The 15,317-nt window shown below is 41.0% G+C and overlaps 1 protein-coding gene across 1 annotated transcript; it reads left to right on the forward strand.

Annotated features, from left to right (window-relative positions):
* Window positions 1–12,190: 12,190 nt before the first annotated feature.
* On the forward strand, window positions 12,191–15,116 carry LOC147641487 (ubiquitin C-terminal hydrolase 22-like). Its single transcript, XM_086782762.1, has 3 exons — window positions 12,191–13,655; window positions 13,755–13,880; window positions 13,999–15,116. Exons 1-3 carry the CDS (start codon window positions 12,826–12,828, stop codon window positions 14,864–14,866), a joined length of 1,824 nt encoding a protein of 607 aa, XP_086638888.1. The 5' UTR covers window positions 12,191–12,825; the 3' UTR covers window positions 14,867–15,116.
* Window positions 15,117–15,317: the final 201 nt, after the last annotated feature.

A 15,317-nucleotide genomic window follows, 5' to 3' on the forward strand; every position in this document is an offset into this window, starting at 1 on the left:
TTATACCGCCGATGATCTAGAATTCGGCCTTCCAGCCTCTACATGCTGGGCAAAACCCTACGGGACCATACACCTCATCGTCGGCCGCCGCTGGCGAGGACTCAAGCCGGCTTGTCGCCCTCTCAGGCTCCATCGCTTGATCCTCCCGCCCCTCAGAGGGATGTCTGCGCACTAGGGTGGGCTAATTTACCGCACTAGCCTGGGCCCTCAGAACTAGGCAGCATCATCACAATCACTTGCCTCAATCGGCAAACCTCATTCTCCCGATGGTATGAGGGATACCATGGGCCAACTCCGGGCCTTACTAACGTCTCCGCCGTCCGGCTACACAAGCACAAGAACGGGGCAGCGTCAAGGCAGGGAGAAGTTGTACCTGTACCTTAATTTAACCAAGATAACAATCCATTTACTCACTAAACCATATGACTAGGATCCATGTCACCTTCTTTAAGAAAACAATCTTTTTCACAAAGATTTTAGCATTTCAACTTGAGATTGCGATAAGACATTCTTTATTAAGGCATATGCTATTGCTTAAAAGAATACAAACTTTAAATGGTAAATCAATCAAATAGATCACTGTAACAATCAATAGAGAAGCCGGGGCCATACCTCAACCCCTAAGAATGATATGTAAATAAAAAATAAAATATGTATATACCTTATAGAAATTTGTCGTTTATCTCGTTGTCCTTGCTTGTCAACAAGAGCTTTAGAACTTGACATATGAGAATAGAGTTTTCTAATACCTTGTCCTTTGATTGAAATCATCCAATAATCTCCAAGCTTCATCTCCTCTTACTCATACTGTGATTCTTCTCTCTTTCTAAGATCTATGGCAAAATAGCCTTCTCCTACAGGTCTACAACATAGTATTCTTTCTCTAAAAGAAAAGCTATGGAGTTTCGGTCTCTTCCTCCGAAAGACCATAGAAATATAAGCTTATTTTCTGAGATATTAGATAAGGATGAAGGGATATATGCATCTCAAACTCTAGGATTACCTTGAGGCTACTTGCTGCCTTCTCACAGTTTTCTCTATGTAGAGACCCTGACAGAAACAGCAAACTGTTTCAGCCATAACTCTCTGACAAAAACTCAGAATATGGTCATGTAGCCAGTCAAAAGAACGAGAAGGCATCTGGTCTACAAGCCCACACGGGCAGAATAGGCAAAAACGTGTGTATATAGCCACAAACGCACCATCTTTGGAAACACGTTGTTTTTCCACATTTTTAGTATGCATGGACTCTAAATGTGTAAAAGTACTCTAAATATAACCTCTTATCACCTAAAATCGAAATTCTATTTTTGGGGATACTTATCTCTTAATAGAACTATTCTTATGTTCTTATTTCTTTTAGGATTTTTGGAGCTAATATTTTTATTCTAACACTTTTCTAATGTTTCTAGCCTTATTGTCTCACTCTTTCTAATTACACTCTCTTTTCTTATTGAAATCTATATTAAAAGAGACACATACATACATGGCTTGGGAGGGACCTTACAATCTCCCCCACTTAAAAGATTCGAGATGTCCTCATCTCGCGAGCTAGGGTAGTATCTAAGTAAATCCTCCTGTCTCTTTCAAAGCGGTGTCCCTACTAGTTAAAAATCTTCTTTTATCTAAACATTGTTCCGAGTCCCTTATTTTATGTGTTTGGCTTGTTTTATTTTACCTCCAAAAGGTCTTTATTATTCTAGAGTTAATTGGCCTTATTATCCTAATTTCTTGCATCCATATACCTCTCATATGATATGAACCTTAGAATTCCTTATTCTATACCCCCATGTAATATGGTACTTAACAAATTATCATGGTGGAAAAATATAAGGGAGTCAATTCTTTACGCAATCTAACCTATGATAGTAATTTCATAATCTTAGAATCGTCTTGTAGAATACTTCTATTCATCATGCATATTACTTCACATGAATCTTGCACCAATCATCTATTTACTTATAGAAATACTCGTTGAATTCGATTATCTTTAACCCTGCTATCCCTATTTCTTGACCTAATCAATCTACTTCACATGAATCTTGCACCAATCATCTATTTACTTATAGAAATACTTATTGAATTCGATTATCTTTAACCCTGCTATCCCTATTTCTTGACCTAATTTTTGCTCTAGCTCATGATTCCTTGTAGCCAAGAGTGGACTTGACGTTCCTCTTGAATTAGGGGACCTCTTCTTGATTAACATGGAAGGACTCATGTCCTTCTCGACACTTTCTATATAAAAACTTTATCATAGTCTCTGGCTATACTTATGGCTTCTGAAATAGAGGATGGTTTCACATTCTTGATGAGGTTATTCAAAGGTAGATTAAGTTTCCAAATGAATCGATGGAGAAGAGTTACCTCATCCATCTCTAGAGCAAATCGGAGAAGTACAAAAGCTTGGTGGCATTCTTTTAGGGTCTTTCCTTCTTGGGTTAGCTCCAAAAATTCGTTCATTTTATCCTCTCGAAATTCTAGAGGACAAAACCTTTCACGAAGGTCTACTTTCATGGCATCTCATAACTGATTCTAGCTCCAGTGGTTAGATTGACAACAATGCTTCTAACTTTTTAGCTCCAATGGTTAGATTGAAAACAATGCTTCCAACTAATTTGGCATTTCTTACGATTTTTAGACGCACAAATAGGGGAAACACTTAAGATAGTCCACTAAGTCTTATCTTAGAGAAAATTTCCTACTCATCGACACCTTGACCATACAGAGATTCAAGGATACGATTCATAGGTAAGACCTAGTTCTATCCCGCAGGGAGAGCGTGGTCTTCTGAAATCAAATCACCCATAGGGTAATTGATCACATAAATTGGGCAACTACAAGACTTGATTTCTAGAGGCAACGCTTTTTTCCTCATCCATGCAAGGCACAGCCGCTGGCCTAGTCTTCTAGAATAGAGTTGCCCGAGAACCTATTTATCTAGCGTAGGACTTTCACTTAATCTGTTGGAAAGCTACCCGACTAATCGGGTCCACCCGTCCGTAGGATGGTGCCGTCGGGGCATTCCATCCTCCCACTTTCCACCCTACTCACGCGTCAATTTGTTTTCTAATTATTCCTACCACACTGTTTGACATAAATAAATATGTTCCTTAATTAAGGCCATTTTCACAAGGTTTGTTAAAACAGCCTTTTTCTACAATACAATCATACCAAAGACAAGATTTATAAAAACAAGTTTAAACATGAATCAATTTCATACAAGCCAAACCGGCTCTCTTATTCTTTTCCTTTATATCGCCGATGATCTAGAATTCGGCCTTTCAGCCTCTACATGCTGGGCAAAACCCTACGGGACCATACACCTCATCGTCGGCCGCTGGCGAGGACTCAAGCCGGCCTGTCGCCCTCTCAGGCTCCATCGCTTGATCCTCCTGTCCCTCAGAGGGATGTCTGCGCACTAGGGTGGGCTAATTTACCGCACTAGCCTGGGCCCTCAGAACTAGGTAGCATCATCACAATCACTTGCCTCAATCGGCAAACCTCATTCTCCCGATGGTATGAGGGATACCATGGGCCAACTCCGGGCCTTACTAACGTCTCCGCCGTCCGGCTACACAAGCACAAGAACGGGGCAGCGTCAAGGCAGGGAGAAGTTGTACCTGTACCTTAATTTAACCAAGATAACAATCCATTTACTCACTAAACCATATGACTAGGATCCATGTCACCTTCTCTAAGAAAACAATCTTTTTCACAAAGATTTTAGCATTTCAACTTGAGATTGCGATAAGACATTCTTTATTAAGGCATATGCTATTGCTTAAAAGAATACAAACTTTAAATGGTAAATCAATCAAATAGATCACTGTAACAATCAATAGAGAAGCCGGGGCCATACCTCAACCCCTAAGAATGATATGTAAATAAAAAATAAAATATGTATATACCTTATAGAAATTTGTCGTTTATCTCGTTGTCCTTGCTTGTCAACAAGAGCTTTAGAACTTGACATATGAGAATAGAGTTTTCTAATACCTTGTCCTTTGATTGAAATCATCCAATAATCTCCAAGCTTCATCTCCTCTTACTCATACTGTGATTCTTCTCTCTTTCTAAGATCTATGGCAAAATAGCCTTCTCCTACAGGTCTACAACATAGTATTCTTTCTCTAAAAGAAAAGCTATGGAGTTTCGGTCTCTTCCTCCGAAAGACCATAGAAATCTAAGCTTATTTTCTGAGATATTAGATAAGGATGAAGGGATATATGCATCTCAAACTCTAGGATTACCTTGAGGCTACTTGCTGCCTTCTCACAGTTTTCTCTATGTAGAGACCCTGACAGAAACAGTAAACTGTTTCAGCCATAACTCTCTGACAAAAACTCAGAATATGGTCATGTAGCCAGTCAAAAGAACGAGAAGGCATCTAGTCTACAAGCCAACGCGAGCAGAATAGGCAAAAACGTGTGTATATAGCCACAAACGCACCATCTTTGGAAACACATTGTTTTTCCACATTTTTAGTATGCATGGACTCTAAATGTGTAAAAGTACTCTAAATATAACCTCTTATCGCCTAAAATTGAAATTCTATTTTTGGGGATACTTATCTCTTAATAGAACTATTCTTATGTTCTTATTTCTTTTAGGATTTTTGGAGCTAATATTTTTATTCTAACACTTTTCTAATGTTTCTAGCCTTATTGTCTCACTCTTTCTAATTACACTCTCTTTTCTTATTGAAATCTATATTAAAAGAGACACATACATACATGGCTTGGGAGGGACCTTACAATCTCCCCCATTTAAAAGATTCGAGATGTCCTCATCTCGCGAGCTAGGGTAGTATCTAAGTAAATCCTCCTGTCTCTTTCAAAGCGGTGTCCCTACTAGTTAAAAATCTTCTTTTATCTAAACATTGTTCCGAGTCCCTTATTTTATGTGTTTGGCTTGTTTTATTTTACCTCCAAAAGGTCTTTATTATTCTAGAGTTAATTGGCCTTATTATCCTAATTTCTTGCATCCATATACCTCTCATATGATATGAACCTTAGAATTCCTTATTCTATACCCCCATGTAATATGGTACTTAACAAATTATCATGGTGGAAAAATATAAGGGAGTCAATTCTTTACGCAATCTAACCTATGATAGTAATTTCATAATCTTAGAATCGTCTTGTAGAATACTTCTATTCATCATGCATATTACTTCACATGAATCTTGCACCAATCATCTATTTACTTATAGAAATACTCGTTGAATTCGATTATCTTTAACCCTGCTATCCCTATTTCTTGACCTAATCAATCTACTTCACATGAATCTTGCACCAACCATCTATTTACTTATAGAAATACTTATTGAATTCGATTATCTTTAACCCTGCTATCCCTATTTCTTGACCTAATTTTTGCTCTAGCTCATGATTCCTTGTAGCCAAGAGTGGACTTGACGTTCATCTTGAATTAGGGGACCTCTTCTTGATTAACATGAAAGGACTCATGTCCTTCTCGACACTTTCTATATAAAAACTTTATCATAGTCTCTGGCTATACTTATGGCTTCTGAAATAGAGGATGGTTTCACATTCTTGATGAGGTTATTCAAAGGTAGATTAAGTTTCCAAATGAATCGATGGAGAAGAGTTACCTCATCCATCTCTAGAGCAAATCGGAGAAGTACAAAAGCTTGGTGGCATTCTTTTAGGGTCTTTCCTTCTTGGGTTAGCTCCAAAAATTCGTTCATTTTATCCTCTCGAAATTCTAGAGGACAAAACCTTTCACGAAGGTGTACTTTCATGGCATCTCATAACTGATTCTAGCTCCAGTGGTTAGATTGACAACAATGCTTCTAACTTTTTAGCTCCAATGGTTAGATTGACAACAATGCTTCCAACTAATTTGGCATTTCTTACGATTTTTAGACGCACAAATAGGGGAAACACTTAAGATAGTCCACTAAGTCTTATCTTAGAGAAAATTTCCTACTCATCGACACCTTGACCATACAGAGATTCAAGGATACGATTCATAGGTAAGACCTAGTTCTATCCCGCAGGGAGAGCGTGGTCTTCTGAAATCAAATCACCCATAGGGTAATTGATCACATAAATTGGGAAACTACAAGACTTGATTTCTAGAGGCAACGCTTTTTTCCTCATCCATGCAAGGCACAGCCGCTGGCCTAGTCTTCTAGAATAGAGTTGCTCGATAACCTATTTATCTAGCGTAGGGCTTTCACTTAATCTGTTGGAAAGCTACCCGACTAATCGGGTCCACCCGTCTGTAGGATGGTGCCGTCGGGGCATTCCATCCTCCCACTTTCCACCCTACTCACGCGTCAATTTGTTTTCTAATTATTCCTACCACACTGTTTGACATAAATAAATATGTTCCTTAATTAAGGCCCTTTTCACAAGGTTTGTTAAAACAGCCTTTTTCTACAATACAATCATACCAAAGACAAGATTTATAAAAACAAGTTTAAACATGAATCAATTTCATACAAGCCAAACCGGCTCTCTTATTCTTTTCCTTTATACCGCCGATGATCTAGAATTCGGCCTTCCAGCCTCTACATGCTGGGCAAAACCCTACGGGACCATACACCTCATCGTCGGCCGTCGCTGGCGAGGACTCAAGCCGGCCTGTCGCCCTCTCAGGCTCCATCGCTTGATCCTCCCGTCCCTCAGAGGGATGTCTGCGCACTAGGGTGGGCTAATTTACCGCACTAGCCTGGGCCCTCAGAACTAGGCAGCATCATCACAATCACTTGCCTCAATCGGCAAACCTCATTCTCCCGATGGTATGAGGGATACCATGGGCCAACTCCGGGCCTTACTAACGTCTCCGCCGTCCGGCTACACAAGCACAAGAACGGGGCAGCGTCAAGGCAGGGAGAAGTTGTACATGTACCTTAATTTAACCAAGATAACAATCCATTTACTCACTAAACCATATGACTAGGATCCATGTCACCTTCTTTAAGAAAACAATCTTTTTCACAAAGATTTTAGCATTTCAACTTGAGATTGCGATAAGACATTCTTTATTAAGGCATATGCTATTGCTTAAAAGAATACAAACTTTAAATGGTAAATCAATCAAATAGATCACTGTAACAATCAATAGAGAAGCCGGGGCCATACCTCAACCCCTAAGAATGATATGTAAATAAAAAATAAAATATGTATATACCTTATAGAAATTTGTCGTTTATCTCGTTGTCCTTGCTTGTCAACAAGAGCTTTAGAACTTGACATATGAGAATAGAGTTTTCTAATACCTTGTCCTTTGATTGAAATCATCCAATAATCTCCAAGCTTCATCTCCTCTTACTCATACTGTGATTCTTCTCTCTTTCTAAGATCTATGGCAAAATAGCCTTCTCCTACAGGTCTACAACATAGTATTCTTTCTCTAAAAGAAAAGCTATGGAGTTTCGGTCTCTTCCTCCGAAAGACCATAGAAATCTAAGCTTATTTTCTGAGATATTAGATAAGGATGAAGGGATATATGCATCTCAAACTCTAGGATTACCTTGATGTTGGAATTAGGGTTGCAAGAAAGCACACAAAGCTTGGAGAAGAAGAAGCAAGAATGCACACAACACAAAATGTATTAGATTGTGTCAATGTACAAAGATAAGTAAGCCCTAGAAGGATGGGCGTATATACAAGCCGGGGAAAAAAACCTCCTAAAGAGGGAAAAAGTGCCCCGGCGGTCCTAAGTGTGTTCACACACATCACTGCCTATATATATGGCAACAAATCCCCCCTGGGAGTGATGGTGTGAACGAGAGCTGGCACTCATGTATAGGGGAGTGCTATGCCCGAAGTAGATCAATCCACTTTGACTTGGTCAGATCCTCTTAGAGTTGAGGCCACAAACAAGATGCTAGACGAAATGAATTGTCAAGTCAAGCCAATTTAACAAGATCTCAAGGCCACTCTAGATCGGCAGAAGAGTTATGTAGACATAAAGACATCCGAGACATTATTCAAATAAGGAGACATGATATTTCTCTAAGTCAAACTAAAGAAGAGTTCCTATCCTTGGGAAAAAAACTCTTGTCTGGTACTGTGGTCTATATGTGATCACAAGACAGATTAGTGACCGAGCCTATAAGTAACTTCTACATTGGATTCAAAACATCTTTCATGTAAGTCTCCTTAAGAGGTATGTGGCTAACTCCTCCATGTATTAGATGATGCCTAGGTGATCATCCCTAAGTAAGGGAAATTTGAAATCATGCCAAAATAGATATTAGACTTCTGAGAGAAATCTCTTTGTAACAAACTTCTCTGAGAAATCATGCCAAAATAGATATTAGACTTCTGAGAGAAATCTCTTTGTCACAAACTTCTCTGAGAAATTTCGGTAAAGTGGCCGCCTAGGGCTGTATACTGAGTACCTTTTTGTACTATATGAAATATACTAAATTTCCAGCATTTCTCTCTCTCTCTCTCTCTCTCTCTCTCTCTCTCTCTCTCTCTCTCTCTACTCTCCCTTCTGTCTGCGTTTTTGCATCAGTATGTTCTCATTAGTGTTTAGGGTTGAAAGAAGACCCCCAGAGCTTTCGCGTGTTACATTGGTATCAGAGCATCAAGCTCAGCAAAGCTAAACGCTGCATATGATGGTGTACAAGTCCAAGGTACAAGAAAGTGCACGGATACGAAGCCCAAGGCAAGGGACACAAGAACGGGAAGAGCTCCCAGGAGGTTTGTTGGTGGTGTTTCACAAAGCCAGAGGAGATGACACTTGCCTAGAGGATGCTACTTGGGAAAAGAATGATGATATTCGCCACGCCTATCCCCATTATTCAAGCTTAGGACAACTCGTTCTCTTTAGAGGTGAAGGATGTAAGGTCCCTCTCTCTTTAGAGGCGAAGGATGTAAGGTCCCTCTCTCTTTGTAACTAATGACCTTAGTCATTTTCTTTTACTATACTCCTATGTTGTAAAAATCAAACTTATACAGGCTCAAAAATTTCTTAAGCTACCAATCATAAAGAGATATAAAATTACTTTTTGATTCCAAGACTTAGAGATAGATAATAATAGACATTTTATAAATTCTATGAGACAATAGTGTGGTAAATATTACACAAGATAATTTTTACTGAGTAAAGAGCTAGAAAAAATCTTAAGCTAGCTATTATCAGGAATTATGATGATGATAGATCTTGATTTCAAATTCGGCATAGTAAATTAGCAAGAAATCAAACAAAAATATCAAATTATTTGAACAATTAGAAATAAATTATTTTTGGTGCTTTTTATAAAAGATAAAAATTTGGTGCATGTAGATTGTAATCTTAGTTGATTAGATCTTATTAATAAGGGAAATTTTTGGGAGACCTACTTAAGGGTCTTGCTTGCCCATCCCCTAGCCATGTTCCCACTATACCTCCTTTTGGAAAGGGGATGCTTCTCACCTTACCTTTCTTTGGTAAGTTGCTATAGGTAACGAACCTTGTCATGAATTGTGAGCAAGAAGATAGATAAGAATAATTTCTAGGCTTGGAAATTGATGATAACTAATTTCCTTATGGAGAAAGGATATTGGGAGTTCATCATAGGTGATGAAAAAGAGCCACAACAAGTGCATGTATATAAAGCATGGCATGAAAGAGCTAGAAAATTCATGTACTAGTTATCTATTAGTGTGACAAACTCTATGATTATGCATGTATAGGATGCACGAATGCCTAAGGAGGCTTGGGACACCGTGGTGAAGATGTAAAGTATAAACACTTAAGCTCAAAAGATATAACTAAAGCAAGAGCTGCATAATGTGACTAGAAGGGAAGTTGAGTATAAATAATTTCTGTTGAAGGTTAAAGGGCTTGGAGATGCCCTTGCTTCTATTGGATCACCAATAGATGATGATGATATAGTATTGATGTCCTTGAATGGTTTTGGAAAGGAATATGATTAGTTTCCGACATCCATTAGAGTTCAAGAGAACTTTCTCGATTTTCGGGAACTTGTTGCTCTCCGTATCCATGGGGAGATGAATATTAGGGGAGGTTCATCCTCTGGAAGTTGATTTTTGAAAACTAATTGCTCTTTGTGAAGAGATGAATATTAGGGGAGGCTCATCCTCTCTTATCCACCCATAGGAGATGGTTCACACACAAGAACACATAAACACAAGTAAGACCTTGATCCCAACAAACCCCCCTCAAGGGATTGCCTCATACTATGTCAAGGATAAATCTAGGCACATTGGCTCTAGTTTCTCATGCCAATTATGGGTTCCCAAGGGTAGAGACAAACAAAGGAGTAGGTCACACACCCAAGAGAATCGCACAAACATACACACAAGTACATGGAGTATAGGCCTTGCTTCCAACAAGGGCTATCTCTCCTGCTATGTCAATGATAAATCTTGGACTCATGGTCCAATTTCTCAAGGTAGTCAGGGGTGCCACTTGGGTAGGACAACAACAAGGAAGTAGACCAACCAACCAACCATATTCCACATGGCCTACATCATCGGTGACCAAAGGTGGTTACCACCATAACATAACAACAACGCACATAAATGAAAACAACATTACCTCTTAAACAAAGGCAATACAAACATATAACACACATAATTATTTGATTCATTTTTGGGGTTATCCTGGGTAGAGGACCCACACACATAAACAACAAAATAAAAGTGATAAGTATTTTTAAATCCCCTTTTCGAGAATGTCAGTGATGCCGATTTCTTGTGGCATTGGCCCATGCATGGATGATGATGATGATGAACACAAATTTGATGTAGACATTTGTCCCAATGTAGACGCCCATGGCCGTGTTCTTCTATGTATTGCACTGTATAGTGAAACCCCTAAATCAAGAGAGAAGAGAGGGATAAGAAAAAAGAACCCTACCCACTAACTAAGAACACAAATGCTACGCTGAGAATCACCTCCTAAACCTAGCTACCATGGTTCTGATACCATGAAGGAAAACCTATGGAGGAGAAAATGTGATTACAACCATTGATTAGCATAAGGACTAAGCTAATGAAGAAGGATTAACACTCCTATGTGCAAGATAATGAAAGCATATTGCATGACTCAATGACTAATTGATTGATTCAATAGATACACCAAGTACATGCCTTTGTAGGTAGCAAACCTTATCTTTTGACCCAAACAAATACACGTACACAATAAATAGTTGCCATGTGGCAAACTCATCTTATCCACCCATAGGAGATGGTTCACACACAAGAACACATAAACACAAGAAAGAGCTTGATCCCAACATCTCCTGCTATAACAATAAAGGTTGGTCCATAGTGTGAACTTGACTACATGAGTTAGCGCTATAACTATGCCATAGCTGTAATATATTAAAGTGGTTGTCACACAGCCTATAAACCACTGGCAACATATTGCGCCCATAATCTCACCAACCTAGCAGTGATGTAAGTGCGGAAGCTTTCACCCCAGTGGGTCATCCATGACCACAACATTAGTTGAGCTTGATATCTCAAAAGGTGACAGGTAACAATGCTTTTCCCCTTACTTGCAAAGTCTTGTTTGGCAGCATAAAAAAACAAAGATTATCCCTTTCTTTTAGTTGTTGATTTCACATCTCTAATTAAAAGACCATTTTAACTATTTTGTAATACTCATGGCCCATCTTTTACCATGAGTAGTTGCTTTCCTATGCTTTTTTGATTTGCTGATTAGTTCACAACAATTCAATCAAATTTCAGTAACTTCTAATCAATACCCTTAACTTCTAAGCAATACCTTTTTCCTATATTTGACACCCTTAGCTTCTAAGCAATACCTCTTTCCTTGTGTATTTGTCTATATCTATATTGGTTGTGCTTTCAAGTGACACCCCCCCCCACCCATCACCACCACACATATAGACACATACACATACACATTCTCTACAACTTTAAAGAAAAGTACAGGGCTATGATTGCTACTTCACAAACTTGCCCTTCCCTTGGACAAATACTAGGATTGCTGGATTTAGACATGTTGAAGAAGCAACTATAGAGATAGGTGTAAATTACATGTGTTTTGATATTCTTTTAAATTTGTTAAAGAGAATCTCTTCAAAAGCTCCTAGCTACGGATCAATGATGGGAAATGAAAACCGGTTTAATTATATCATGCTAGTGTCGGGTTCGGAAGCCACACATGCCATACACATACACATGCTCTACAACTTTAAATAAAAGTATAGGGCTACGGTTGCTAGTTCACGGACTTTCCCTTCCGTTGGACAAATACTAGGATTGCTCGATTTAGAAGTGTTGAAGCAGCAACTGTAGAGAAATAGGTGTTTTGATGTTCTTTTAAATTTGTGCATTACCACTTGGGCTAGAGCTCGTGTGCACAAAAAAGGTATTTTCTTTTTTTCTCCGTTCCATTAAAAACTCTAAAAACGCACACCGCCATTCTTCTCTTGTTTAATCTCCATTTGCCTCTTCGTTTCGCTTCTCTGTGCGAGGCCCTTAAAGTTGGCTCTATGACTGTTGTTTCAAGGCGATGTTGAAGATCCATCGCCTCTTCCACGGTTCTGAATCACAATTGGGGCGGCATTGCGGTGATCGTTTGGTCGGAGTAGAAAGGGCTTTGGGTGCAGGGCTATTTATAGCCGTCGTTGCGTTGTACGCTCGCAGTAGAAAGGGCTTTGGGTGAAGGGCCATTTATAATCCGACAATTGGGGCGGCATTGCGTTACTCGCGGGCTATTTCTAACCCGACACTAAGACGGGAGTTGCTCTTTTTTTTCTTGATCGAGGGCCAAGCTATCGCTGATGCGTAGGAAGGAGGGTGATAGAGCGATCGCAGCAGCCGAAGCGAGGAGGAGCGCGGCCGCCTCGCCGCGCATGAGATGGCTCTTCGGAAGAGAGGCGCTGTGGAAGAGGCAGCAGAAGCCTATAGGCCATGCGAGCATGTGGTGGATTACCGGGCGAAGCACGGGGCGAGGGGGTTACGGGTGCTGCAGAGATGCATCAGGGGTGGAGCCCTGGGCAGAGCCACTCTTCGCAAGGAAGGGAAGGAGGTGCCGCAATGTTGCGTTTGCGGGCGGACCCATGGGCGGCTATACGCTTGTCTCCTTTGCGCTGCCATCGGCTGCTGGGCGCCCACCACAGCGCCCGACGCCGCCCACGCCCTTACCCACGCCGAGGAAAAACCTGGTCACGACCTCGCGATCGATGTGGAGCGCGCAGAGCTCTTCTGCTGCATCTGCAGAGACCAAATGTACGACCCAGATTTTGACCGCACGGTGATCTGCGCCCAATCGGTTGCCTCCAGGTCTCAGAACAAGAAGCTCACCAATGGTGATGATGTGGATCTGCTCAAGCGGCCGGATACCAGAAGCAAGAGGAGGAAACAAGCTCAGTACCGCCCATGGGTGCCCACACCCAGAGAACAGTACCTCCTTACCAAGCTCTCCACCCCGCTCCATCGTGACCCCCTCTTGCCATGGGGCTTGCGCGGCCTGAACAACCTGGGCAACACCTGCTTCATGAACTCTGTCCTCCAAGCCCTTCTCCACACTCCCCCCCTCAGAAACTACTTCCTCAGTGACCGTCACAACCGTAGGGCTTGCCAGGAGAAAGGCCCCCACCTATGTCTCGGATGTGACATGGACACCATCTACTCGGCAGCTTTCTCTGGAGATCACTCACCATACAGCCCTGCCGGGTTCCTGTACAGGTCCTTCCCCCATAAGTTCATGCAATTTGGTATTCAATCAGTACTGTTAACTTTGCATCTAGGCGTCCACTTTATCAATGTTCCTGCATTGTTTTGCAGCTGGTGGCAGCATGCAGCAAATCTGGCTGGTTATGAGCAGCAGGATGCCCACGAGTTCTTTATCTCAGCTGTTGACGGGATCCATGCGAATGTGGCAAATCCATCTTTGGCAGAGAGGAACAAGAGGTATTTCATCAGAATCCTCATTCGGCTAAGTATACTGATTGCAGCAGAATGTCATTTGTATGGTATGTTCGTATTAGAAATTGACTGTTGACAAGTTGAATTCCCTTTTTTCTGGCAGTGCAGGTGATGGAGACTGTGAGTGCATTGTCCACCGGGTCTTCTCTGGGCTCTTGCGGTCTGATGTGACATGTACAGTCTGTGGTTTTAGCTCCACAACATATGATCCCTGTGTTGACATTTCTTTGGACTTGGAGCCTGCTTCTGGCACATGTAGACTACATTCAGACTCTAACCTCAGCAATGGGGAGGTTGGACGATCTGGCAGAGGGGCTCAATTGACGACAAGCTTGGGCTTAGGGACGACCTTGCATGGATGTCTAGACCGCTTTACCAGGTCAGAGAGGCTAGGTTCCAATGAGAAGTTTTACTGTCAAGACTGTAAGGCACCAAAAGAATTTGTCAAACAGATGTCTTTAAGGAAGCTGCCTCTCGTGTTGTGTCTCCACATTAAGAGGTTTGAGCACTCTGCCATTCGCAACATGCCCCAGAAGGTTGATCGATATGTACAGTTCCCTTTTTCCTTGGACATGGCCCCTTACCTTTCTTCGTCTATTGTGCGCTCAAGGCATGGGAACAGGCTTCTTTTCACAGATGGCGAAGAGGCTGACTCCACAGTGACCTGCATGAACCCATCTGAGTTTGAGCTATTTGCAGTGGTCACACATTCAGGGAAGCTGGAGTCTGGTCACTACATCACATATCTGCACCTAGGAGGACTCTGGTACAGATGTGATGATTCTTGGGTCTGTAAAGTTAGCGAGGATGTGGTGAGAGCTTCTCAGGCATACATGCTGTTTTATGTCCAGAAGATTTTCTCATACCAGGCAAGTGAGCAATGGCCTGCGAAGGGTGGATCTGCCACCTTGGATTGTAATGGCATTCACAAGGAAGTGGGAACACGTTTTGCAAATGGACTTCTAAGCTGAAGTCCACATGAGCTGCTGGAGGAATGGCTGTTTTGATGAGTAGCATCAAGTCGGTGTTAGCTCAGAAGATTGATTAGGTGGGGAATATGGTGTTCAAAGTTTGTGCCCAGCGTAAGCTTTTTTGTCATTGGCTTATACACACCTTGCTTTTGAGGCATTCGGAGTAGGTTTAGTTTGAATCTCACTTTGTTATCAATTGCAGAGTCTGGTTGCACTTTTTAATTTTAAATGGAGGCCTCAAATTTTCCAACTGCAAAGTTGTGATATTAGGATTAGTGGTTATCATACGACCACAGGCTAGCTTTAGTGGGACAATTCTATGAAAAATGCTCCTATGGTTTAAAAGATGGGCTGGACAGTGGATACTTTTGTACTGTAGCTTGAGTGTTTAGGTTACAAAACTAGTGCTGATGAGTTGTACATTCTATTCTTTGTCATCCAAAATGCGAAA

The sequence above is a fragment of the Cibotium barometz genome, chromosome 1, assembly GCF_041138505.1.
Source record: "Cibotium barometz isolate CiBa-2024 chromosome 1, ASM4113850v1, whole genome shotgun sequence".
Classification (NCBI taxonomy): Eukaryota; Viridiplantae; Streptophyta; class Polypodiopsida; order Cyatheales; family Cibotiaceae; genus Cibotium; species Cibotium barometz.